At 40.6% G+C, this 25645-nt stretch overlaps 1 protein-coding gene across 24 annotated transcripts in view; it reads left to right on the forward strand.

The window, feature by feature from the left end:
• NFIB (nuclear factor I B) overlaps positions 1-25645 on the forward strand; it is a 300457-nt gene that overhangs the window by 235699 nt on the left and 39113 nt on the right. For 23 of the 24 annotated variants that reach the window (XR_014506294.1, XR_014506295.1, XM_083420048.1 and 20 more), the window contains exons 7-8: positions 13913-14041; positions 17953-18131. Coding sequence is in view for 22 of the 24 variants with exons in the window: in XM_083420048.1 (XP_083276174.1) it covers positions 13913-14041; positions 17953-18131 (308 nt within the window). In the remaining 2 variants the exon portion in view is untranslated. Of the gene's footprint in view, positions 1-4860; positions 5524-13912; positions 14042-17952; positions 18132-25645 lie in introns of those variants that run through there. The other variant, XM_083420040.1, reaches the window with a different exon arrangement.

The following is a 25645-nucleotide window of genomic DNA, read 5'->3' on the forward strand; positions in this document are numbered from 1 at the left end:
TACAAGTGATATGCCATATTTCTAGCTAAGTGGCAATAGTAATAAGGCCTGATTGAGTTCCACCTCCCCAGCCCCACTGTCTTGCCTTAGAGGACATCAGTGGCAGCTGTTTTCTTGCAACTCCCAGCAAAGAAGGGCTTTACTGCACCATGGGCTGAGCGAGATCAAACTGCTGAGCACCAATACCTTGTCTTAGAGGACATCAGCAAGAGCCGTTGCCTATGTTGGTGGCAAGTCTTGCACTGATGTCCTCTGACATCATCACTGATGTCCACTGACATCAGTGCATGGAAGTGGGGTTGAGAGCTGAAACTCACCTAGCACATAACAGAGGCAAGCAAAGCATATCCGATCAGCAAAAATCAAACTTCCTTAGTTCTGGCCAATTGTCTCTGCCAGGATTTCATGCCCTTGTTTGCTATTTGAAAGACTTGCAATATTATACAGAAAAGTGCACGGGTTACTAGAATTAGGTGTTTTGTGGTATAATGATATAACTCCTGAGCCAGTGAAAGTTACCCATTCTCAGAAGATCCTTATCTTTCATCTCATCACCTCATGTTGTTATCCAGTTTCCCAGTTGCAATTAATAACTATTTCTAGCTTACACATAAAAATGAATTACATATTGTATACGGTATGCAATAGTCTTTGTTTCAGATTTATATTGATCATGGTTTTTTTTGCCTTGTTTCTTTTTTTAACATAGCATTAAGAAGATGGTTTTTGTGCAGGGTTTTTACTTAAAGGGAATGTTACACTCTTTGGAGCAGTTGTGGTACCAATCATAAAAGTTCCATTTTAGTATTCCCCAAATATTTATGTCCCTCAGCCCCTTTGCAGTATCCCCCGTTCCCCCAAATGATCTTTTTACAGCATGTTTAAACAATATTTTATTTGGGTCAGTTTTTACATTCTTCCCACTTACTGCAAAATATCAATTTGAAATGTACTCCCCCCCCCCAACTTTCTATAAATAATGCAAGTTTTATTTGTATCTTTTTGTACATATATTTGCAAACATGGGGATATAGGATTGGGCTTAAAATAAAAAAGACTCGCCTATTGGTTGGTATTATTATTATTATTATTATTATTATCATCAACAACATCTGTTGGGGTGCTCAGACATTGCTCTTTATTCATCTCCCAAAGAATGAGATCAAAAGTGATCCTCAATTATTTATTTTTAATTTTCCTCAGTTACCCTCACCACATGCAGAAGTGGTCGTCTATACTAGGAACCTTCACAACTATTTAAGGAGGATTCTTGATAGTTAGAGTGATTTCCATACCCAGAATAAGATGCAATCCCGTGCTCCCATTTGTGTGATCACTTCTATACACCATGAGGGGAACAGGAAGGGGAAATGCAATGAGTGATAGGAGCACCATCTGAACAGATGCTCTGTTTTGTTGTCGTTGATTTTTGGTACTGATTTCATGAAAAGTCACCCAATTCTTAAAACTTGAATGCTTGTATCAAGAAGGATAATCTTTTACGTTCCTTTGCATGGTGGTCTCTGCATAATTCTAGTTGTGGAGTGCAGAGTTCTGTGGTGCTTAAGCTTTGGTGACCTGCAGTTAAGAGGGGAAAAAAATGTGTCTAAACAGATTCATGGTAAAAACTGGTCATTTAAGGGGCCAGGGTTATGGAGTGGCATACGTTCCTGTGTCCCCCCCCCTTCTTTATTTGGCAATTTTAAGTATAGTCAACAATTTTAACTGAGGTGTGGGAAAACATATTCGCGATAAATCTCTCCCCCCCCTTTCTCGTGGTACTCGAGGCATTGAAAAATGCAACCTATGTTATTTGTTTAGGATGTTAGTTCCATTGCTTTAGTCCTGCTCCTGTAATAGACGTTGATAGGAAAGACATTGCTGGTGGCTATTGCCACGTGAATTACACAAAAGACATAGGCTAAAAGGGGAAAGAAAATGGGTAAACATCATGTGCCTATATCTGCAGAGGCAATTTTCAAAAATTGTCATTGTTCAATCTCTTGCAGCCCCTTTATCATGAACTATGGTATATCAGGAATAATTTTCCCATGCAGATTTATTATATAGGGACTGGACTGTTTTACTTTTTTGCAGTCTAACCTTTGACTGATAATTCATACTAGTTTATAGTAATTATAGTACTGCATGGATGTGTTTGGAGTGCTATTAGCCGATTCCTTGCTATGCGTTCTAAATGGTTACTGAATTGATTCCTATCCTGTCTCTTTAGTTTTAAGAGATGTTTGTCATGTCACTTTGCCTCTCAAACACTTAAATACTTACAACTTCCGTTGATGTGCTTCAGTGATAAGCACAGCCTTCCATTGTAAACTAAGCTGCCAGGCTTCGCATATCCTGAATGTGCAAACACAAATGTGTTTGCAACTTAGACTAAGGTTGGTTTGGGATAGGCAGCATGATCCATCTTTCAGAGGAAACCTTTGACACATTCTAGGTTCCTCTCCAAGGCCCTGTTCCTTGGAGTTAACTAGTTCACTCAATCCACTAAGCCCAGACTTCCAGTAGTAGTCATCAAAATACCTGTCATCACCTACTCAATTCTAGAGAGCAATAGGATTCTTTATTGTATACATTCACACAAGATATGTGGTTTGAGAATCCTACCAGAACACAACACACTCATTTTCTCCCTCCCTGCACCCCCTTCACTCTCTGCTCAGCTCCACTCTTTTTTACACCTCTTTTAATCTGTCAAAGTCAACTCTGACGTTCTATATCTGGGGCTCGCTTCACTCAGAATTCCATCGCACTCACCTGTTGTCCATCATTCTTCACCCAAGACATTGTTACGTTGTGTTATCAGAAAATACTTTTCCGGTCTCCTGAAATTCAGGGGCAGATGTATTTCTTACCATGAATTGGCACATTTGAGGTCTGGTTTTGTGGCAACTTCAGCACCGAGAACTATGGTTTTGATGTTCTGAGTTGGTAAGTACCAAGGGACCTGGTACAGTTCATCCCCAGGGTCTCCATACGAGAGGACTCGGGTCACGTCACAAAGGAAAAAGAAGAAACACTATTGGCCAAATTGCTGCTTTCATAAGATTCTGAGGCTAGTGGCAGAAGATGAGATTATTTGTAACCTCAGTTCCCAACATCCAGTTGCCATAAGAGTACGGTCATGCACTAATGGCAGGCACAGCTTTTCTAGAAGGTTCCTGAAGCTCAGCAGCACCTGAGATCTTTGCTCCACAAGTATGAATATGCAGAACCACAGTTACTGGTAAGTAATTCTTCTTTTCAAAAAAATAAAAAACGATGACAATTTTATCACAGATAAAGAAAAGAGAATTTTGTGGGTTAAAAATATATATTTCATGGAGTTTATGTTTCACCGTTTATTAAAGATTATTAAGTTAAAGTCAGTGGTTAATATGTTATTTTATCTCTTGAGCCACGCTACTTTTTTTACACTCTCTCTCACACACATATAAAGATGGCATCCGATATGTTAATTACTTTAACATACCCCCCCCCTATTTATTCATTTAACTACTTTGCAGATTAATTTGAAATAGTAAATGTAAGTACATGTCAGGAGCGCAAGAGCACAGTGCGCGTGCATTCTTCACGAAGTGCTCAAAAATTAGCAGGGGGACTTTGCAGTTCATTTAATTGGAAGGGAATGTGCAAAGCACTGACACAAAATAAAAGTTCAAAAGCACAATAATTTCACAGTAATAGACTCTGATCCAGTGCTGTTTCTGCCCGTGAGGTGCCTTGCCTGGCTTGAGCCAAGCTGAATCTCTTGGAGATGAAAGGGCACTTAAAGCAATCTGTCAAAGCATGACACACATTTTGGCCAGCATCCCAGAAGCTGCTTGGGGAGTAGTGGGGTACCTGAAGGTGCCTGGAATTTCAGATTAGAAATCCTGGCAACCGGAACCAAGCACATCACTCCCGAATCACCATCATGGTTTGCCAGAAAAGAGGGAGATGTTCTCTGCTCAGGCGCCACCGATGCAGCTGGCTATTTGCTAACTCTGCAACTTCTAACCTAACTCTTGTCAAGTGACACAAGTTGTTCTATAAACCCCCTAGGGTCTGGCTGCCTTTGCTAAGTAATTTGTCCCATGAGTGACAAATCTATACCATGTTTGCTCAGGGATGGTGGACTTGGTCCTAGACAGACAACCCTGATTTCCAGTTGCAATGAACTTCCAAGGCATTCCGAAACCAAAAGACACCTTTTGGGTTGGACACTGATATGGTGTAGGGAGTTGCAGACAGAGAATGGAAAGGCAAGTCCCTGTCTGTACACACACAAAATGGCGTTTCTTGAATGCACTATTCAAAGCCAGGAGGTGATATGAAAATGAATAGTCATCCCATAGTTGAAATTCGTATGCAATACGGCATTTCCTTTCCATCCTTACCCAGTTTTATGAAGTAATGAAATGATAGTTGATATTGCTTACCGTGGGAAATGAATGCATTCCCCTCCCCTCTTTCTTTCTAAAAAATAAAATAAAATAAAATCCCTTTGATGGGAAGAGGATCTTGCTTAGAAAAGGGGATAATTTAAAATGCAAAAGGATGCAAGAACATTTGCCATGAAAGGACTCTATGAAAAGAACTGGCATGGGTTAAGAAGAAGCCCCCATACCCTATATATATAATAATAATAAAATTTGTCCCTGGGAAAACAGCAGTTTCCCTTGCACGGCTCAACAGCAGTTAAACTCATTCTTAACGTTAGACTAAGACAATATATTTACTCAGGCGTGGAAAATAATAGGATGTTATGGTGTGTTCCTAGAGCATTGAATACAGATATAAAGATTTATTTGGAATTGTACATTAGGGTGTACAATTAAATACATTTTAATTTTACAGTTTCTTCATCATGCTCACTTTCCTATGGTTCTCCTGCGTTCAGCAACAGCAAACTAGTACAACCCCAGCTTTCCATTAAAACAGAAGCGCTTGGATCCCCTTCGCCTGTTCTTCACCTTCCCCCTGCCGGACTTCCTTGTGATGAGGAACAAGTATCTTCTGCAGAATATCCTCCTCCTGGACCTCTGCCATCTTTTGCTATCTCCCCATCTTCTGGACTTGCTTTCCCTGGAATTCCTTTAAATATGGGGCCATCTCCTGATGGGCCTTTCCTTATTAGACCCCCGTCTCATGGTTTTTCTAAAATGGAAATCTTAATTTCAGAACTTAGAGAATTAAAAGGGGAGGTACGTAGTGCTGTTCAGGAGCTGAAGACCATAACTGGACAGCTAGGCCAGCTGCTCACCTACACAGGGCAGAAAAATACAACTCCTAAGGCACACACTGAAGGCTAGGCCCTATTTTTTTATCCCCTGGAGTAACATTCTTTACCTGGAAAATGCATTTATTCGGTAAGGGTTCCTTTACAGGATTCCCATTTGATTGTGTTAACTGTGTATTCTGTCCTAACGAAAGCATGACCAAAAGCTTCTTTTAAGAGAGTTATATATCTATATTCCACTAGCAATTTGTTGTACTGTTGTAAATATTTAACATCTTACAATATATCCTAATAAATGTATACATGCATTATACACCAGCCTTTATTGTGTTTTTATTTCAAGTTCTTAACATCAGTTCTTGCTTTCCTAAGACAAATCCCTGCAAAGGAGCGGATATATGCTGGTAGGGCTGGAAGTAGCGTTGTTGTCTATTTTTTAAGAAAAATCTTCCTGTAACCTGATTGTGTGTGTTTTTTCTATTTTGTTTGCAACATAAAACAAAACAGAGCAGGGGATAGCAGAAGGGATAGAGAGGAAAGAGATCCATAATAAGTACTGTATACAAAGCATTCCAAATCGCTTGTCCATTGCAGAGTTTGCACATGAGAGTCTTTGTAATCATGACCTGTCAGGTGGATGCCTTCCGTATACCTCTTGCTAAAAAAACCAACCAACCAACCAACCAGGTAGGGCCATAAGATATTCTGGCCGTTTTTTTTATTGTAAGGTCAGTTCTCCCAATACTGGAGGCTAGTTGTTACAAGAGCTCTGTATGTAAGAACCGGTGCCTGAGTTACCTTTTCATCTTCTTCCATCCCAATCCCTTTTCCTTTTGTGTTGCGTCTTTTTAAATGGTAAGCCTGAGCGCAGGAATTGTCTTATTACAGATATTTGTAGGCCGTTCTGGGAGCCTTCCCCCTCACCCCCCCCCCAGTAAAGAAAAGGGTAAAATCCTTTCAACAAACCCATGTAAGAGGTTCCATGTTGCTGGAATATAGTTTGAAAATATGTTCATATCAGATAGCCAGGTCAGTAGCTAGTTATCCAGATATAAACCTCAGTTGGGGGGAAGGAAGGCACAGGTAGACATTAACTGTTTTCCTGGTGCTTTGAATTTAAGGCAATGGGCACTTCTGATCATCATCAGCAATGTCTGTTGCCCTGGATAGCTTTGGGAATGCAATTTTCGTCCGCCTCTTGGTTCATTGGATTCAGATGCAAAGCACTGTAGATACTTTCCTCATCTCTCCTTTACTCTGGGGTTGCGGCGCTCATCTCGCTTTATTGGACGAGGGAGCTGGCGTACTGCTTCCAGGTCATGTGGCCAGCATGACTAAGCCTCTTCTGGCAAACCAGAGCAGCGCATGGAAACGCTGTTTACCTTCCCACCAGAGCGGTACCTATTTATCTACTTGCACTTTGACGTGCTTTCGAACTGCTAGGTTGGCAGGAGCAGGGACCGAGCAATGGGAGCTCACCCCGTCGCAGGGATTCAAACCACCGACCTTCTGATCTGCAAATCCTAGGCTCTGTGGTTTAACCCACCCGCGTCCCCTCCTCAAAGTACAATATCTCAAATTAGCTGATCTCAAAAGCTGCTGCTTTAAAGTCAAATCTACAATCAACCGCCCTGAAATCTTCTGATGAAGGGCAGTATATAAATTTAACTAACTAACTAACAACAACAGCAGCAATAATTATAATAATAATAGCCAGGGCTTTTTTTCAGCCGGAACTTGATGGAACTCAGTTCCGGCCCCTCTCAGGTGGGCACCATTGCCATTATAAAAGAATAAGGGAAGTGTTCGTGAAGAGTTCTGGACCTTTTTTAAATAGAAAAATAGCACTGATAATAGCCTAATACTCAGTTCAACAATGGCTTTCTAGGGTCTCAGCCAGAGGTCTTTGTCCGTTATGTCACCTGAGGACCAAACTAGATATGACATGGGAGATCTGTTATCAGAATATCCTGTGATTTTTAGGGATTTTTAAACTAGGGGAAACTGCATATTTCCTATCATAGACTTAGATCAGGAAGCAGCATGGGAGGAAAGTGATAAATATCCCTCTCTCGACATCAAAGCAGCCATAGGGGGATGCTAATTTATAGGCAAGTAAAGAAATTGCTGCAAAAATAATAATAATTAAAAAATCGCCCTACATTTGTCACTCAGTTTCTGAACATAAATTTATATCTTGATACTGTAATATTTACTACCGTATTTACTCAAATGTAATGCACATCTTTTTGGGCCTAATTGATGTCGCGAAAATTAGGGTGCGTGTTAGATTTGGTGGTGCATTACATTCGAGTAAATATGGCAATTCGCAGACACTGAAAACGATGTTGAGCAGTGACTTGCTCAGGGCAGTCATATGTTTATTCCCAAGGGGGAAGCAGTTTGGGATTTGGAAGGAATATCTATAATCTGATTTAGCCAAAGGAAATGTTATCTTGATGTATGAAATTAAAATTGATCACAATATTATAAGCATGCTTAAGTTTAAATCTGGTCTTTTCTCCTTTTCTCTCTCTCCTGTTTTATGTCTGTCGCTGTAATCATCCAGAACTACTACAGTTTCCAACAATTCAAACATGTTCACCCAGATTGTTTTTTTAAAAAAAACCTATGAATATAAGATTTTTTTATATGCTAACAGAACATTGTGGCCCCAATCTACATACAAGCCCATAGTTTTTAGTAGCCTTAAATGTCCTTAATTGTATTGGATTTCAAGCTGTGTCTAAATGTGCTGCTTTAAAATTCATTTCAGTTCCTCAAAGGGATCTCCTGAAATGGAAAATTCAACAGCAGCCAATACACACTTACTTGGGAGTAAGTCCTATATAACTCCATAGGGCTGTATTCTGCTGTTAGTAGTTTTTCAAACTGGCTAATACCTGGACTAAAAAATACTGATCTTACTTGATTGATTTGTGCTGTAGACCAATATTTCTTAGATTCTTAATACACTGCACTCAGTAGCTTTTTGGTTTAGTTTTTTTTTTACCCTAGAGGCATTATGAACCTCAGTGATACGCCAGTTCTTAATGGACAAACAACATATTAGCCAGTATCAAGTGCAATATGTTTGGCTTTTACAATTAAATTTCCTCACAGTCACTAAGGCTTTGCTTTTTGCTTTTAAAGTTCTGTCTCTGTCGGTTATGAAATTATCTGAAGAAATGACCTAGATGATGTAATCCACAACATTTTTCTGTAGTGTATAAATCTAATAGCCTGTTGTTGGTTTTAGGTAGGATTTTGTAATCGGGTGTTCTTAACATTGCAGAGTGATCTTGCTAGTACAATTGTATTATACGTATATTCTCCAGCATATTGATCCTTCTAATTTTTGGAGAATATTAGGAAAGAGCTCATCATCATGACAGACAGGATGAGGAGGCTGCCCGAGTGAAGGCCTGTGTAATTCAAGGATCTCTTGGAACTGTATTAAACCTGTGTGCACTTTGTGGTGCTGTGGTCTAAACCACTGAGCCTCTTGGGCTTGCTCATTGGAAGGTCAGCAGTTCGAATCCCCTTGACGTGGTGAGCTCCCGTTGCTCTGTCCCAGCTCCTGCCAACCTAGCAGTTCAAAAGCACACCAGTGCAAGTAGATAAATAGGTACCGCTGTGGCGGGAAGGTAAACAGTGTTTCCGTGGACTCTGGCTTCCATCACAGTGTTCTGTTGCACCAGAAGCGGTTTAGTCATGCTGGCCACATGACCCAGAAAGCTGTCTGTGGACAAATGCCAGCTCCCTTGGCCTGAAAGCAAGATGAGCGCCACAACCCTGCAGTAGCCTTTGACTGGACTTGTCGGTCCAGGGGTCCTTTACCTTTTACCATACTTTGGTAATGGATCATAATGCTCCTTTTTAGTGGATGGTTATTGAGGTCAACTTTGCCTGCATCATGATTGTTTCTCCAAGTGCAGTTTATATGCAGGGAGTGAGGAGGGAATTAAGGGACAATTTTGAATCCAAACCTGTCTCCCAGTTTGGGCAAAGTAAATTTCCTGCCCATGTATAAGCTCTGTACTCTGTACTAACAAACTTACATCAAAGTAGGGTAGTCCATCTCTTTCCTAGACATATGAAGATGACGTCTTTTACTGTTCATAGTTAGGGAAATTAATCTGCTGGCAACTCACCAGTGCTTTATCTAGCACCTGAAAATGCTAAAATACAACCCAATTTGTAAAGACCTGTGCTTTTAAGTTTAAGAGTTTTAAGTCAGCGAGGGGTTGTTTCTTATGTATTTAGAGTCAGATACTAATCTGCTTCTTCCCCCCTTTAAAGAGTTTTCTTAGGTGTAAAAATGATCGCTCCCTTCCTGCTTAAATTAGGGAAGACTGAAAAGGAATAAATATTTCAGTTAGGCTGGCATTGCCTGAAATAGTTGGGTCCATTTGCAGAAGGTGTAACATGTGTTGTTGTTGTTTTTTAAGCATTACTTTTGCACTACTTGAGAATTGCACAAAAAAGTGAAAATAAATCGATAGATGATGTTCTGATTGCATAAGACCATGCACATCCTTTTATGCAAGAGGAAACAGAAGAACCGTGATAGGGCGTGCTTATTACAGCACTTTGAACTCTTGCACAAATGTTTGTGGAATAACTCCTATCTATAGTCCTTCTAGGGACGCGGGTGGCGCTGTGGGTTAAAGCCTCAGTGCCTAGGGCTTGCCGATCGAAAGGTCGGCGGTTCGAATCCCCGCGGCGGGGTGCGCTCCCGCTGTTCGGTCCCAGCGCCTGCCAACCTAGCAGTTCGAAAGCACCCCCGGGTGCAAGTAGATAAATAGGGACCGCTTACTAGTGGGAAGGTAAACGGCGTTTCCGTGTGCGGCTCTGGCTCGCCAGAGCAGCGATGTCACGCTGGCCACGTGACCCGGAAGTGTCTTCGGACAGCGCTGGCCCTTGGCCTCTTTAAGTGAGATGGGCGCACAACCCTAGAGTCTGTCAAGACTGGCCCGTACGGGCAGGGGTACCTTTACCTTTATAGTCCTTCTGCTTATTGTTCTTTGGCTTCAATATAGCGCTCCTTGCAGAGAAAGATTTCATTTAATTAAGAAGCTTGAAGCTGCGACTAAATGGAGGTGGATTTGGGAATTAAATCGGGCAGGCTGCAGTAGATGCAAAACTATTTATTCTGCGCCTGTGCCCCTATTCCTTGGTGGCTCTCTCCTGTAGATTCATGGGAAAGTGAACATGTTGTGTTACTGCCTGTGAAAGCCGAGCAGGTGTCCAATGCAGGCAGGTGGATCCTTGAACTCTGCCTCTCTCACAAGTTGACTCCAGGAATGTTCCATTAACAGGTGGCTCACTGATTGGGGCGCCATGTGACATTTATCGAGGGAGCTCCTGGGATGGCAGACAGCTCCGTGCAGAGGCAGAGGGTCTGTGCTTTTGATGAGGAAATTGCTGAAACTCATGTCTCATTAGTGTTTCCTAAGGTTCTTTGGAAGCAAACAACAGTTTAATTAAAGTCTGACGTAAACACATTTCTGCACTCCTTCCCCGCAGCATTTTATCACATTAGAATTGATCAAAATAGTTGCCTTGGGCTGACTTGAGCAGATATACATCTGGAGCGCCATTTGTGCAAGCTGCCGTTGAGCTGGCTACATACATTATGCTTCACAGCAACTCTCTCTCTCTCTCGCCTTCCTTTGTAGATGGAATTACCTTGTTGGGAGATGAGTTGATCTAACGTTCTCCCCCCCCCCCCCAATTTGCATAAGCCTTTATCTCTTTGATGTGCTAGTGTTTTAAATTTATAACATAACGCGGTCCAGACATGCATATTCTTTACCTTTATAGTATTATGCAAGAATAACTTCCAAGCTTTTAATCTAGCCATACCTCCATTTAATTCCACCACCAACTCACACCAGATTTATTCAGAGACATGTATGGATGTTACGATCTTGTGTTGTATTAGCATAATGTTCATTTCTAATTGGTGTCAGCTAGAGATGCCAGCACTTAAAATCCTGTAGAGAAGCATTAATTGTTTATCTCTCCACCACCCCAAATGAAGGAGAGATATATGTGGTTCCCATTTTCTAGTCTTCTTGACACAGTCCTGTTGCATATTCTTTTTCAGTTACTCCGTATTATCAATATATATATTAAACTGAAGATGTGGAATGGATTGTTACATTTTAACAGAGCATCAAAAAGATACTGCAAGAAATCTCATTTACAGAACATTAGTTGATAAAACCAGTGCTAAAATAAATATTGTAAATTGAACAAATGCTGCGGGTGGTTGTGTAATATCTCAGTATTTAAAGACTTGGTGAAAAGAATAAGTCTTGAGCCTATGGAAAGTATAACATTGTAGGTGCCTCAATCTTCAGTGAGGAGGGCATTCCACATTTGAGGCACTAAGAAAACTTGTTCTCCTAATGGTCTATGCTTGGATTTGGGACATCCTTCAGAACTTAACAGCTGGGCAGGTTTTCCTTCAGATAACTGGGTCACAGGTTGCATAGAGCTTCGTACATCAACAGTATAAACAGCATCTGGTTGGCCACTGTGAGAAAAGGATGTTGGACCAGATGGTCCATTGACCCAATCCAGCAGGCTCTTCTTATGTTCTGAACAACATCAGCATGTTGAATTGGGCCTGGAAGTCCATTGCAAATCCTGTGGAATTGCAGTAATACGATTCCAGCTGGCTAACTTGCTAACCTGGCCACCGCATCTTGCTGTAACTACATCTTCTTAGTCATCAGCGAGGGCAGTGCCAAGTAGAGTACATTCAAAAAGCAAGATTTACAGTAATCTAGGGAGGTTACCATTTTAGTGCTTTTTGCCCTCAAGGTGGCAGTTGGGTGTGGAGCTTGCATCACCCCCCTCACAGACCATTTTAACGGAATGTCTTCTTAGAGCTGAGATTATATAAGTATGAAAGAGTTGCCTCTTTATTTAATTTTATGAAGCAAATGTTTATAATGGCTTTTGTGCTGGAGTAGAAATGATGTTGTTGTCTAGCAAAACGAAAAGGTGCTAACCAAAGAAGAAGGGTGCTGCTATTTACAACTCTTGTAGATGCAAGTTTATGTTATTAGATACTGATTTCAGTTATACATTACAATGAATATTCATTTTTTCAGTATTTTGTCTCACTCTTCCAAGTATTTCAGGGCCATTATGCTCACATCAGCTCGGAGAAGTCAGCTAGGCTGAGAAAGAGCCCCATGTTCTCTTAATCCACAACTCCTTAAAATTTACACAAGGCAAATTAATAAGTTTGTAAAATGGCTTTTTATAGAGGTTTTCCTCTATATCTTTTGATACGTGTTTTTTCTGGAATAATATTGGAGACACACTTCAAACTACACTCAAAAACATTTGTGTGTCTACTTCTCTCTCTACTCCCAGCAAGTGGATGGGTAGGCAGTCTCTGAAAACTAATCATGGGAAGGGTTCCTCCAGGTTGCTTCCTGTCCATTTGCTTCACATTTCTAAGATTTCTCAGAAAATTCTTGGAGTCTTTCCAAGAGTTTTCTGAGGTCACTTCCAGATGAATCGTATACTGAGCAGGCGTTCAGATTCGTTTTTGCAAAATTGTGGAGGTTTATACGCTGTTGTTGTTATGCTCTACTTTTCTTACCACAAAAAGTCTGGATCATGCTGGAAGTTGCTTTATCTCAATGAACACACCACTTATCTTTGCTGTGGGCTATGAAGGTGCACTCTTATTCTGCAAATGGCATGTTTTGCCATCTACCCAATTGTGTGAAAGATTCACGCCAAAGTTCAACATTCTGGAAGCGCCCCTAGAGAGAACTGGAAAAGACGATTGAGTCTTTGGCAGCTTTCTGCCAGCCTCCCAGTCCCCAAGTTCTCCATAATAAGTCTGCCTTCTCCCCCAAAATCTGCTCAGTTTGCCGAGGTGGTGAGTGATTGCAGGATCATTTTTTAAGACTGAAGTGTTTCCAGCAACAATGAAGGATTCTGAGCATACTTAGAAACTTCTGTTACTGCCAGGAACCTTGGGAGTGGTGCTATCCATTCTTCCTGATTGGGTGTACTGAACAAGGATAAATGAAAATTTTGGTTTTCAGGGCCACAGCGGCAATAGATGGCTTAAGAATGAAGCTTAATGTTGCCGCAAGTCCCCGCTCAACACACACACAGAGAAAGAGAGACACCCCAAAAGGTTAATTTTAGGAAAGGGGCAGTCAGTGGATTCATCCTATTGCAAACCAGACTGAAATTTGCTGGGGGTCTGGGCTCATCTCAAAATGGGCTTTGTCAGTGGAGTAGAACCACTTGAGGTTTATAACCCCCTGCTTCTGTGTCAGGCTCACCCCAGTAAAGTCTGCCTGGTGCCATCATTAACACTGCATTTGTTCCAGGCAAAAATGTAACACTTTTCTGAGACGTTTGATGAATTAAGATGATTTTTCTGCCCACTAATGGTACATTTTCATTGCTGAAGTTTTTACTGCTGTTTCGTTGGGTTTTATTTGGGTCACTCTACGGCTTTTAATATAATGCAATTTTCTTCTCTTTTTATTTTATACTATGCTGTATTCTTCTTATTTTTAAACATTGCTTGGAGTCCCTTCATGTGCCGGGTGACTGATAAATAAGAATGGTGCTATGTGATCTCTGGGCTAACATATCTATTATGTCGTGTCGTCACTGCAGATATGTCTTCTCCTACAATGAAGAAACCCGAAAAGCCTTTGTTTAGCACTACATCTCCCCAGGATTCTTCACCAAGACTGACCACTTTCCAGCATCACCATCCAGGGATCCCGGGAGTTACACACAGTGGTGAGGATGCGAGAGGGATGGAAAAACTCTGAATCCCGAGCTAGTCTTTCCCCAGCCACAATGACACCCCTTTTATTGACTTAATGCTCAATTTAACATTCAGCACAAAGTTATATGAAGGAAGAGATTCTGAGAAGTTCAGCGTGCTTTAGCTAGAATAAATCTCTTGAAACCAGGGGTGGGGGGTGGGGGATGGACTTTCACAATCCCACCCCATCCCAACATATCTATATTATATGTCACAGAAGTTTATCCACTGCTATATGATATAGTTTCCTGGGATCACAAATAATCTCAAAATGGATGTGAATCTATGTTACCTGTTAGATATTCTTCCTCCCGTGTTGAAATTAATTATCATAATGAGATTCTAGTGATAAAGAGATTTACATGCAGAACTTGAGTAAAATTATTTCCTTGAAAATAACTTCAGAATATGAATGAATGAATGAATAAACTTTATTACAGTCACAGACCAGCATAAGAGAAACATATGAGTAAAATAGCAGTTAGGATTTAAACAGGTAATTGTTAAAGCAAATAAGAACAAAGAAACAAGCATAGGATAAAACATGTGAATAGAGTACGGGATTAAACACAGATATGAATAAGAATTGATAATTAAAACATATAAGGGCTAAAAGACACGCAGTGCAGAATAAAAATAAGGGAATGCTTAGGTTATGAATCACAAAGGCTTATAGTATTGATAACTTCCTGGATTTAGTCTTGCCTTTTCCAAGGGTCTTTCCATTAGTAAGCCGTAGATTACATTCCATAGGTGCAATATTAAATTAACAGCACAATCTCTTGCATATTTTCTTGTAAATAAGTATCATTTTGCCCACCCATGTAAATGTGTGTAGGATTGCAGCCGAAGAGGTAGCATGCAACTTGAACAGGTTTATTTCAAAGGCTTAAAAAAGGGTGTTCTGAAAGGGTGAACTATAAATAGGAAAATGATTTCTCTCCAACACAGATTTCCTCAGCTGATAGCAAAATAGTTCCTCTCTGTTTCCTTGCTACTGATCTAAACTCAAAACACGAAAGGATTATTATTACTTTTTGCTTAAACAACTATCCCTTAGTGTCGCATATTTAACTTCTGCCTTCTTTACTAAGAGAGATCCCAGAAGGACCTAACAACCTTCTGAATTTTCTCCTTTGGGCACATAAAAGCCCGAATAACTGCACGGAGAAAATAATGACTGGGATCTAGAGGAAAGAGGTTGGGGAAATTAGCATAAGCAGAGGAGAGAAAAGGACACTTATAGAGGAAATGTGTATTTGTGGAACAGCCATATGACCCATCGAAGAAAATAAGTGCCAAGGAAACAAAACTGCTCAAGGAAACACCAAACATGATCCTTCAGAATGTCTTGCAGCACTTCACATTTGTATCTTTAAAAAATAAAATAAATTGAAAGCATCTCCTTGAAATTGCTTCCAAGCTTTCTCCCTGTGTGCTACAAAACAAGCATAATTGATAGTTTAAAAAATCTTTAGTATTTTAAAACAGATTCTGCCACATAACTTACAGCGTCTTAGGCTATGTACACAGCAAGGTGTCCCTCTGACCCTTGTTTAAAGCCTCTTATTTATGCTGCTGTTCACACTACAAAGGGAGCAGGGTGCCAATACATGGAAGCTGACATCTGCGCATGCATTGTCATCAGCACATGTGCCACAGCTTCCTGAAATGCACACACCTCAGCCTAACTGCAGCTTCTGTTTTCCAAGTGGATGGAAGCTTATTTGAGGCACAGAATATTGACCAGGAGTATTTTCCAGGAAATACATCTGCATTGTGGCCAACAGCATGTGCACTTGACTTCAAAGACCAGCGGTGGGAGGTGTGCTGGAGCCAGTGTAAGCATTAATGTGTACACAGCATTAGTATTTGTCTTTAGCTGAAATGCTGAAGACGGATTGTTGCACTTAGGAGAGCATCGTCATAAAGTTTTAAAGCAAAGCACTTAATATCTCATTAGCTGCTGGAGTTTTGATGCAGCAATGCACTTGGGAAATCTATAGATACCATGGACCACTTTCTCCCTTTTGTGTGTCATTCCACAAGGGTAGTCTAGTCCAACCCCCTTGCAATGCAGGAATCTTTTAGTCTCATGCTTGACCAGCTGAGCTATCCTTCACACATTATCCCCTTATATAAATAGAATGTGATTATTGTGTACATGTAGTGACATAATTTCCATGCCTGGTGCAACAACTCTGTAGTAACCAGATATTATGTATTACAGTGGTTTTAGACATTACATACACTCTTGATAGAGAAATGTGTAGAGTGCAGGAGAATTCAAGAAAAAAATTATGTGTAATATACGATACTATACATAATTTTTTTCTTGAATTCTCCTGCACCCTACACATTTCTCTATCAAGAGTGTATGTAATGTCTAAAACCACGGTAATACATAATATCTGGTTAGATAATATCTCATCAGAAGGTCAGCGGTTCGAATCCCCATGACAGGGTGAGCTCCCGTTGCTTGGTCCCTGCTCCTGCCAACCTAGCAGTTTGAAAGCACTTTGAAAGTGCAAGTAGATAAATAGGTACCACTCCGGCAGGAAGGTAAATGGTGTTTCCGTGTGCTGCTCTGGTTTGCCAGAAGCGGCTTAGTCATGCTGGCCACATGACCAGGAAGCTGTACGCCGGCTCCCTTGGCCAATAAAGCGAGATGAGCACCACAACCCCAGAGTCGTCCACGACTGGACCTAATAGTCAGGGGTCCCTTTACCTTTTTAATATACGATACTATTTTTGTTCAGTACAGTTATTCCCATTGGGCAAGGTATTTTCCTCCGCCCGAAGTTGAATATTCATTAGTATTTTCACAATGGGCAGCTAATTATTCATAGTGTCATTGTTTAGTAATCCTTCCCCTACCCTCAACATACCGTATTGGCCTGAATATAAGCCACACATTTTTCCCCCAAATTCTGATTGTGAAAAGTTAAACTGTGGCTTATATTCGCGACCTTATGCCAGTGGCAAAATGGTGCGGCTCCCCCCCCCCCCTCACGAAGCAGCCCAGGAGCACGGAGCTACAGTGCACAGGCCGCCCACTGCTCGAAGCCTCCCCTACATCAGATGAGAGAAGGGGGAGGGGGGAAGACCACTGGCAAAGCAACATGGCTCCCCCCCCCAGAAAGCAGCCTGGGAGCGTGGGGCAACGGTGCCCGTCCTGCCCGAGGCTCCCAAACCTCCTCCAAGCCACCGAACTTTGTGGGTGCAGCTTATATTTGGGTCAATATGATACATTAGCAGGGGCATAGCACAAAGCATTGTGGAATCATTTGCTAACTCTTACGACTCTTTTGTTTCCGCCACACAGAAAATTATTTTGGGCCATACTTGATAACTAAAATACGTTTTCTGTAGGGCAATAATTTCTATATTTAAAGAAAAGTTCAAATAAAGTATGTGAAATGTGATTATTTGGCCTTTTATGCCTTTAGAAAACAGGAATGGTATATTTAATCAAGAACATTTATAGAACATTTGATTTTAAGAAAACAAAATGTTGCGATCAAATGTTGCGATCAAAAACTTCTCTTCTCCCAGACCTTTGGCTAATTAAGCAATCTGCAGCCTTTTAAACTGTGTGAGTGGTTGTTAGTTACTGTGGTATGTATTTTTGTGTTTTTATATTGTAAACCACACCATGATCCTCAGATGAAAGGTGGTATAGAAATTTAATAAAGAATGATGGTGATAGTGGTGGTGGTAATGGTGATTTTAAGATGTTGCAGATGAAACCTGTGAGGAAGGCAAGAAAATGAATCATTATTATTATTTGTCTGATATGGGTTTCTCTTGCCATTTTCATGGGTGCAAAGTTTTACCGTAACGAAAGGTCCTTAACAAATTTTGTTTTTCTTATCTCTTCTAGTCATCTCAACTAGAACTCCTCCTCCACCTTCACCATTGCCATTTCCACCACAAGCTATTCTTCCTCCTGCGCCATCTAGCTACTTCTCTCACCCAACAATCCGGTATCCTCCTCACCTGAATCCTCAGGATACTCTGAAGAATTACTCTTATGACCCGTCCAGTCCACAAACCAGCCAGGTACTGTAGCGCGCACACACACAAAAATAAATCTGTGAGTAATCTTAGGAGGAATGTCTTCTATGAAAGTTCTTTTTTAGATCTGATTGTTGCACCTGTGGACTACAAGCTGAGTCTTGCAGCATAATTAGTTCAGCATCCTTTTAAAATTAACTATGGATGGATAAAAGTGGAACGATCACTTGTAGTCCTATTCCAACCACTCTTGCTTTTGTGGATCACAAATTATTATGATGAATAGAGGATAGTTCTACATTTGTTTTTCCCCCCACCTCAGGAATTCTGAACTCAGAATTATGCCATGGTTTTAGTCTTGTGAAATGATAACTGTTCGGAAACGACAAGGGAATCATTTGTGTACCTCGTCCGTAGTTGACTATGTGAGCTTTGGTTGTATACAAGGTTTTCAAGCCTGTGGCTGGTAGAGCGTTCTTACTTTGTGTTTAAGCCGCAACCGTTTATGGCAGTTAATGTGGGTGAAACATAGGGATGAAGTGGTTGCTTCAGGGAGAAACAAGGAATGTGCTAATGTAAACCCCACTAGAGAGAGCAGGCAATCCTATTTATAGACTAGCTAGTGTTAGATAAAATATTCTTAAGTTGCATGCAGCTTTGCAGTGATTTGCATGCATTCGGCAAAGCTTTGAACTGGTGGTGATAGGGAAGTTAATAAGCATTGCACAAAAACAGAAGACTACATTTCTAGTTGTTGTTGTTTTTATAAAAAAGTTGCAAATAAATGTGCAGCAGTTCACATGTGTTTCCAAAGCAGCAGTGAAGTCATTTGTAATGGACTTGTGTACAGCTGTGTGCAACAGCATCAGAACATGTCATTTGCAATCTAGTCGGACTGAAATATCTGCAGTGTGTGTTATTACAGAGTTCAGTTTCTGGTTTCACTGTCTTTTCCTCAGTGCCCCTGTCAAGTCCCATAGTTCACATTGGGTGTATTTTAGGTGAATTGCAAGCAGATATTTTCCATAATGGATAGTAAAGCACATGAAAATGTATTTTAATTTCCTCTTTCCTTTATAGTTTGAAATTGTGTTAATTCTGTTTTTAGCACTTCAGTTCGTAAGCCACTTTGCGGTTCCAAAAGATGCGTACAAGAAAAGTTAGAGAGATACAATTAATAAAACAAGAACCTAGATACAGCATTTAATTCAAGGCAGCATAACATAAGTACCGGCCGGGGGGAACCAACAGCTTGACAGCCTGGCAGAATAAAAATATTATGGCTGCTCTCCTAAAGATTACTGGAGTTGGAAGTGTTTCCCCAGGAAGAGAGCTTTGCCAGACTGCAGCTAGCACTCAGAATGCACAAGTGAATTCTTAGAAGTACAGTGGTGCCTCGCAAGACAAAATTAATTCGTTCTGCGAGTTTTTTCATCTTGTGAATTTTTCGTCTTGCGAAGCATGGTTTCCCATAGGAATGCATTGATGGTTTTAAGAAAAAGGCGCAAGACATTTTCATCTTGTGAAGCAAGCCCGTAGGGAAATTCGTCTTGCGAAGCAACTCAAAAAACAAAAAACTCTTTTGTCTTGCGAGTTTTTCATCTTGCGAGGTATTGTATCCTAAAATACTATCCTTGAGCTTCAGTTCTACTGTAGCAGGCAGATTCACTATCCCCTGTGCTTTTCAGCCTTCAGGAATTACTAACGCTGTCTTGCCAGAATTGAGCTTTAGTTTATTCATTCTCATGCTATCCGTTCTTGAATTCAGACTGGTGCTCAAGAATTTAACCATTACACCTGGATTGTCTGAAAAAGAAGCAGAAATGAGTATGAACCATATATTGATGATACCTTATCCCATAAGTTTAATGTAGACGTTATTCAGCTTACAGATAAGATGGAACTCTGTGCAACAGACCTGCCAAAGTTCAACAGCATTACCCCAGCACCACTTTTGGCAATAGACCTAGAATATAATAGCAGAAATGCCTATTTACTGTTTTGATTGTAAATCTGTTACTTGCAGATGTGAAAAGACAGAGCATGTGATTTGTATGCTATAGAAATAGAATTTGAGAAAGAAAGAAACTTTTCTGTATTCAATGAAAGCTTGCTTCCTTTGGACAGTTCCAAAAGCCATTGTAGCTATTGGACTTCAATGATGGAACATTCTCATCCCATCCCACAGTAAATGTACGCTCTTTACATGCAAATAAAAAGTATTAATAGCCTGATCCTAAATATACTTGGAATTAAGTCTCTCAAATTCCTTTGGAAGTTACTTTCAAGTGTGTGGATTGTGTTACAGCCCAAACAATGCAGAAAGTTGTTTGCCTTAGAGTATTAATCCTAATTCTAAATGCTGAATGTCACATTTTAGTTACAAATTGATGTCAGTGTCTGGATTAAATCTCCCGCAGTCTCATTCATATACGCCCACCTATTTTTTTGCTTAGACTGAAACGGAATTGGGACACGTAGAAACTGATTTTATTTTGTGTAAAGTTTCCATGAATAATAAAATCTAATTAAGGCATCCGTTAGAAATCCTTAATGTTAATTCAGTGTGGAAAATCTAAGAGTTCTATTGTTGTTGTTTTCCAAACTGATGTCTCAATTAGACATTATTAAGCAAAAATATGCAAATTAAAATTGGTCTTTCAGTGTTGTACATTTTTTCAACTATTTAGTGATTGCTTTACTTACATTTCAGTTTTGTAGATAATCTTTTAAACCTATCACATATTAGTAAATTGATAATACTTAAGATTTTCAAGAAAACTTTCAACTTTATAATTGATTTCATACCCTTTTGATGTTCTGCTGACAGCAGCTGATCCCTCTTTAATACTGGGAAACATATATAATTAAGGGGATAACGCTCAAGCACCATTGTGTCTTGAGAGGAAGCATCTCAAATTAAAATAATGATTTACTAATAACTTAAAACAGAATTTACTTTGGAGAGCGGCAGCTTTCTTCCTGTATAATATCAAGATCCCCTGCTTTCAAGTTTTTCAAAAAAGTTTTCATTATAAAGACACATTAGAAGAAGATGGCAAGGGCAAAACTAGCCATTGTGAATGTCAAGCAAACTGGGCCATTGCTACTTTATTGGAATGTTAGTATCTTTTCTCTATTACAATTTTTTGTTCAATAACTGCTTACTTCTTGCTCGTTGGTTTCATGTAATCTAGATTCTATCCCCCTCCAATATATGCAAGAGTTTCACATTTACCTGTTACTGGGGTCTTCCAATACAGTCCATTGTCCACCTAGCTGCTAGATTCTAGCACATCCCTTGCAGTTTTAAGCGCTCTGTGCAGTCCGGTTGTGAAAGTGCCGTAGCGATGTGACATTGCTAGTAATGCATGAAAAGGTCTCCAAAGCAATGTTTCACTGTAATTTTTAATAGCTATCCAATTTTAATCACTATACCAGTTAAAAGTGCTCCCCTGCTGACAGCGACAGAACAAGCCGATCGGGCGCCTGGGGTGGCTCGCGTGCCCTGCACCCAGGGGCAGGGCCAGCCATCCACAAGGTGGGGCCAGCCAGGGCAGGACGCTCCGCGGGGCCTCCAAGGAGTCTGCCTGCCTCCTCCCACTCAGCTGCCCCACAGCTGTATAAGTGCTTCACGATCATTAGCTCAGTAATCCTGTATAAGGCAGGCCAATATTCTTGTATTAAAGATGGGGGACTGAGGCCAAGAGAATGGCAGAGAGAGTGGTACTAGGAGCTGGTAGAATGTCTTGAAGCGCTGGAATTCTTAGATATTGTAAGCAGTAATTACTGTATTCAAGCAGTATAGAAGTTTCAGATCCTATTTGTTTGAAAGCAGCAGCTGTTGTGAAATGGGTGACCAAATACTGCCTTTCCCAAATCAGTAGTAGGCTATAAAAGTGGTTTGGTTCAGCCATTTAGAGGGTTAATTTCCTTGGTGTGCCTGGAAAGGGCCAGGGTCCATATGAGCCATTCAATTTCTGTTCACTATAATCATTTGGGAACAGTAAAAGGTGATACATTGTTTCAGATAGTGTGGGCCTCCAGCTGTGTCTATTTAATTAATTTGAGCTTGCTTTTTGGTAACAGAATGCTTAAGGAAGCAGTTGATTCTGTCACTGTTAACCCATGTGTTCCTTGAAACATTCTTTGCTTTTTATATTTTTTTAAAAAAATGTGTTTTGCAAAGGAAATCCTAGTGGATGTTTTAGAGTTACAAAACGTTCCGTGAATACACAGAACACATAGCAATGCTGCAATTAGGAAAAGACTTCTAGCACAGTTATCAAACTTTTCCAGAGCACAGGTACCATAAATTTATATGTATAATGTATAAATGTGTATACACAGTTGTGAAGGTAAAGAAAACGAGGTTCTCACAGCCATTCCAGCTAACGGCACAAGCAATCCCCCTATTTAAAACTGTAACTGCCTTGAATTATTGCTCATTAATATTTTTATCAATAGCACAATTTAGAGTCACAATCCTTGGCACAAGAGGCGGTGGAATAGTCTGTTCTCAGCAGGGTTTCACTCCCTTTGAAGGGAAAAATCTACAGTCTTGGAAGAATCATGTTGGGTTCCGGAGGCCCAAGCAGTAAGGCTGGGCAATACCAGCTTTTCAGCATCGTGATATATCACTAGACAAACATTGTGATATAGTGATACATCACGATGTTGAAAACTGGAGGGAGGAACAAATTTTATTCTTTGGCAATCACTCGTAGCCAAGTAAGATTGTCTTCCATGAACATGGTCTTAACAGTGAGTCCGTAAGTGACTGTGGAAGCCAATTCTGGATCCACATGTCCTTCCACAGTGGGGACATTGGTTTCCGGGTGGGAGTTGATCATGGTGAGGGTTTGCCAAATGTGCCTTCCTCTTAGCAGGTTTTTCCTTTTCATCTTGAGTTTGAGCGTCTTCAAAGCCTGTGACACTTTTGGTAAAGGCTGTTCTCCAATTGGAGCGCTCGCAGGCCAGTGTTTCCCAATTGTCGGTGTTTATACTACTTTTTTTATAGATTTGCCTTGAGAGAGTCTTTAAACTTCTTTTGTTGACCACCAGCATTACGCTTCAGAATAGAGTGGTTGCTTTGGAAGATGATAACCAGGCATCCGCACAACATGACCAGTCCAACAAAGTTGATGTTGAAGAATCATTGCTTTGACACTGGTGATCTTTGCTTCTTCCAGTACACTGGCATTAGTTTGCCTGTCTTCCCAAGTGATGTGAATTTTTTTCCGGAGACACCATTGATGGAATTTTTCGAGGAGTTGGAGATAGCGTTTATAAGTGGTCCATGTTTCACAATAATACAGTAAGGGTTGGTAGTATAATGGCTTTGTAAACAAGCATTTTGCTTTTCCTGCATATGTCCTGGTCCCCAAGCACTCTGCACTTCAATCGGGAGAAAGCCGCACTAGGAGAACTCAGGCCATGCTGCATTTCAGCATCAGTGTTGGCCCTTGTGCAAAGATCACTGCCCAGCTTGGAGAAGTGATCAACACTTTCCAGTGTTACACCATTGACCTGGATTTGTGGCATTGCAGAAGGGTTATTTTGCACATGTTGGTGCAGCACTTTGGTTTTTTGGATGTTGAGCGATATGCCAACCTTTTTGTAAGCTTTGCAAAGTGTAGTACCATGGCAATGAAAATAATAGAACTGGGGTGATAACACAACCCTGTTTAACACCTGATCCCACTGTGATAGTTCACTTTGAAAGCCATTGTTATCTGCGACTGTTGCTGTCATATTATAATGGAGGAGCCAAAGGATGTTTACAAATTTATCTGGGCAGCCAATATTCAAAAGGATAGTCCACAGGGCATTATGATTTAGTGTGTCGAAGGCCTTAGTAAGGTCAATAAGCACCATATACAGGGCATAGCTGTCAATGTTCCCTTTTTTAAAAGGAAATTCCCTTATTCCGAATAGGATTCCTCACAAGAAAAGGAAAAAGTTGACCGCTATTATACAGGGTTTGGTTTTGCTTTCTGCATTTTTCTTGAAGCTGTCAAGCAGTGAAAATCATATCCACTGTCCCCCTAGAACAGCCTTTCTCAAGCTTGGGTCCCCAGATGTTGTTGAACTACAACTCCCATCATCCCTAGCTAGCAAGGGAACCAAGGTTGAGAAACACTGCCCTAGAAGATCAAAAGTCATTTGGGGATTCAGGAAGAGTAGCCTTGGATATTGTTAGGAGATGGTTTGCTAAGGTCCTTCCAAGAATTTTGCTGGCTGCAGCTAATAAAAAGATGCCTCAATTATTTCCATAATCCATTCTATCACTTTTTTTTAAAAAAAGAGAGAGATTGATAATTTCGGCATCCCTAAAGTCTGCTGGGATCTCCTCTCTCTCCCAGATTTTTTTGGTCAGCTTTTGAAGTTGTTGTGTAAGTTCAATTCTGCCCACTTTGAAGACTTCGGCAGGTATCGCTGGCTTTGTTGTTTTTCATTTGATTAATAGCTGTACACAACTCTCCCAGATTTGGCGATACTGCAAGCTCATCTCTAATTTGTTTTTGCAGAATTTGTGAGAGGACCTCAGCAGCTACAGGGGAGTTACAGTGGTTAAGGAGATGCTGGTAATTTTCTCTCCAGTGTGGTGCAATAGCTTCTTTATCTTCTAAGTGTGGTACCATCTGTTGAGCGTAGGGGGCATATGTCGTGATTTACTGGCCCATAGATGGGTTTTTTGGCTTTAAAGAAACTCTGTGCATAATGATTGTTGGCTAAGTGCTGGATCTCTTGAGCTTTTTTATCCTCCAGGTGTTCTTTAGTTTTCTGGTTCTTCTTTGAACCTCAGTTTTAGCATTGGTATAGGGTTTTTTTTCTTAGTGGTGCAGTTTCTGTCTCTTTGCCAGATCTGAAAGGCCTTCCTTTTCTTGTCAATAATGTGTTCAATCTCACTGTCATTCTCATCAAACCATTCCTGGTGTTTCTAGGTTTGGTATCCAATAGTTTGTTCAGAGGCTGCAATAATGGATGTTTTTAGCTTGGTCCAGTGTTCCTTGATGTTATCAGGGCACTCCAAAAGCATATGGTCCTTAAGATTCATTTGGAAGCAATCCCACTTAATGGGATCTTGAAGGGCTTGAGTGTTCATTTTGCACCTTGGTTTCCTTCCTTGAAGCCTGCGTTGAGGTATAATCTTAATAGCCATTATGGAACATATGAATCAGTGATCTGTTCGGCACTCGTCATAGCTCCAGTAAGGAGCACATTATGGCAGTCTTAAGGTCGGACAAATACATATTCTAAGAGGTGCCAGTGGTTCAACGAAGGATGCCTCCATGATGTTTTTAATTTAATGTTGTCAAAAGAGTGTGTTGGTAATAACAAGGTTGTGCGCTGCACATATAGTCAAAAGTAAGATTCTATTCTGGTTGCTGTTGCCAATTCCTTCTTTCCCAATAGTCTCAGGCCACGGATCAAAATCTTGCCCAACTCTTGCATTAAAATCACCCAGAGACCGGTAGATTCATATCTGCTGTGGCCTTCATCCGCCTTCACAGCCTGTTATAACATACCTCTTGTTATCTTCTGCCTGTTCTGCC

Source organism: Podarcis tiliguerta (assembly GCF_965153285.1).
Source record: "Podarcis tiliguerta genome assembly, chromosome: 17".
NCBI lineage: Eukaryota > Metazoa > Chordata > Lepidosauria > Squamata > Lacertidae > Podarcis > Podarcis tiliguerta.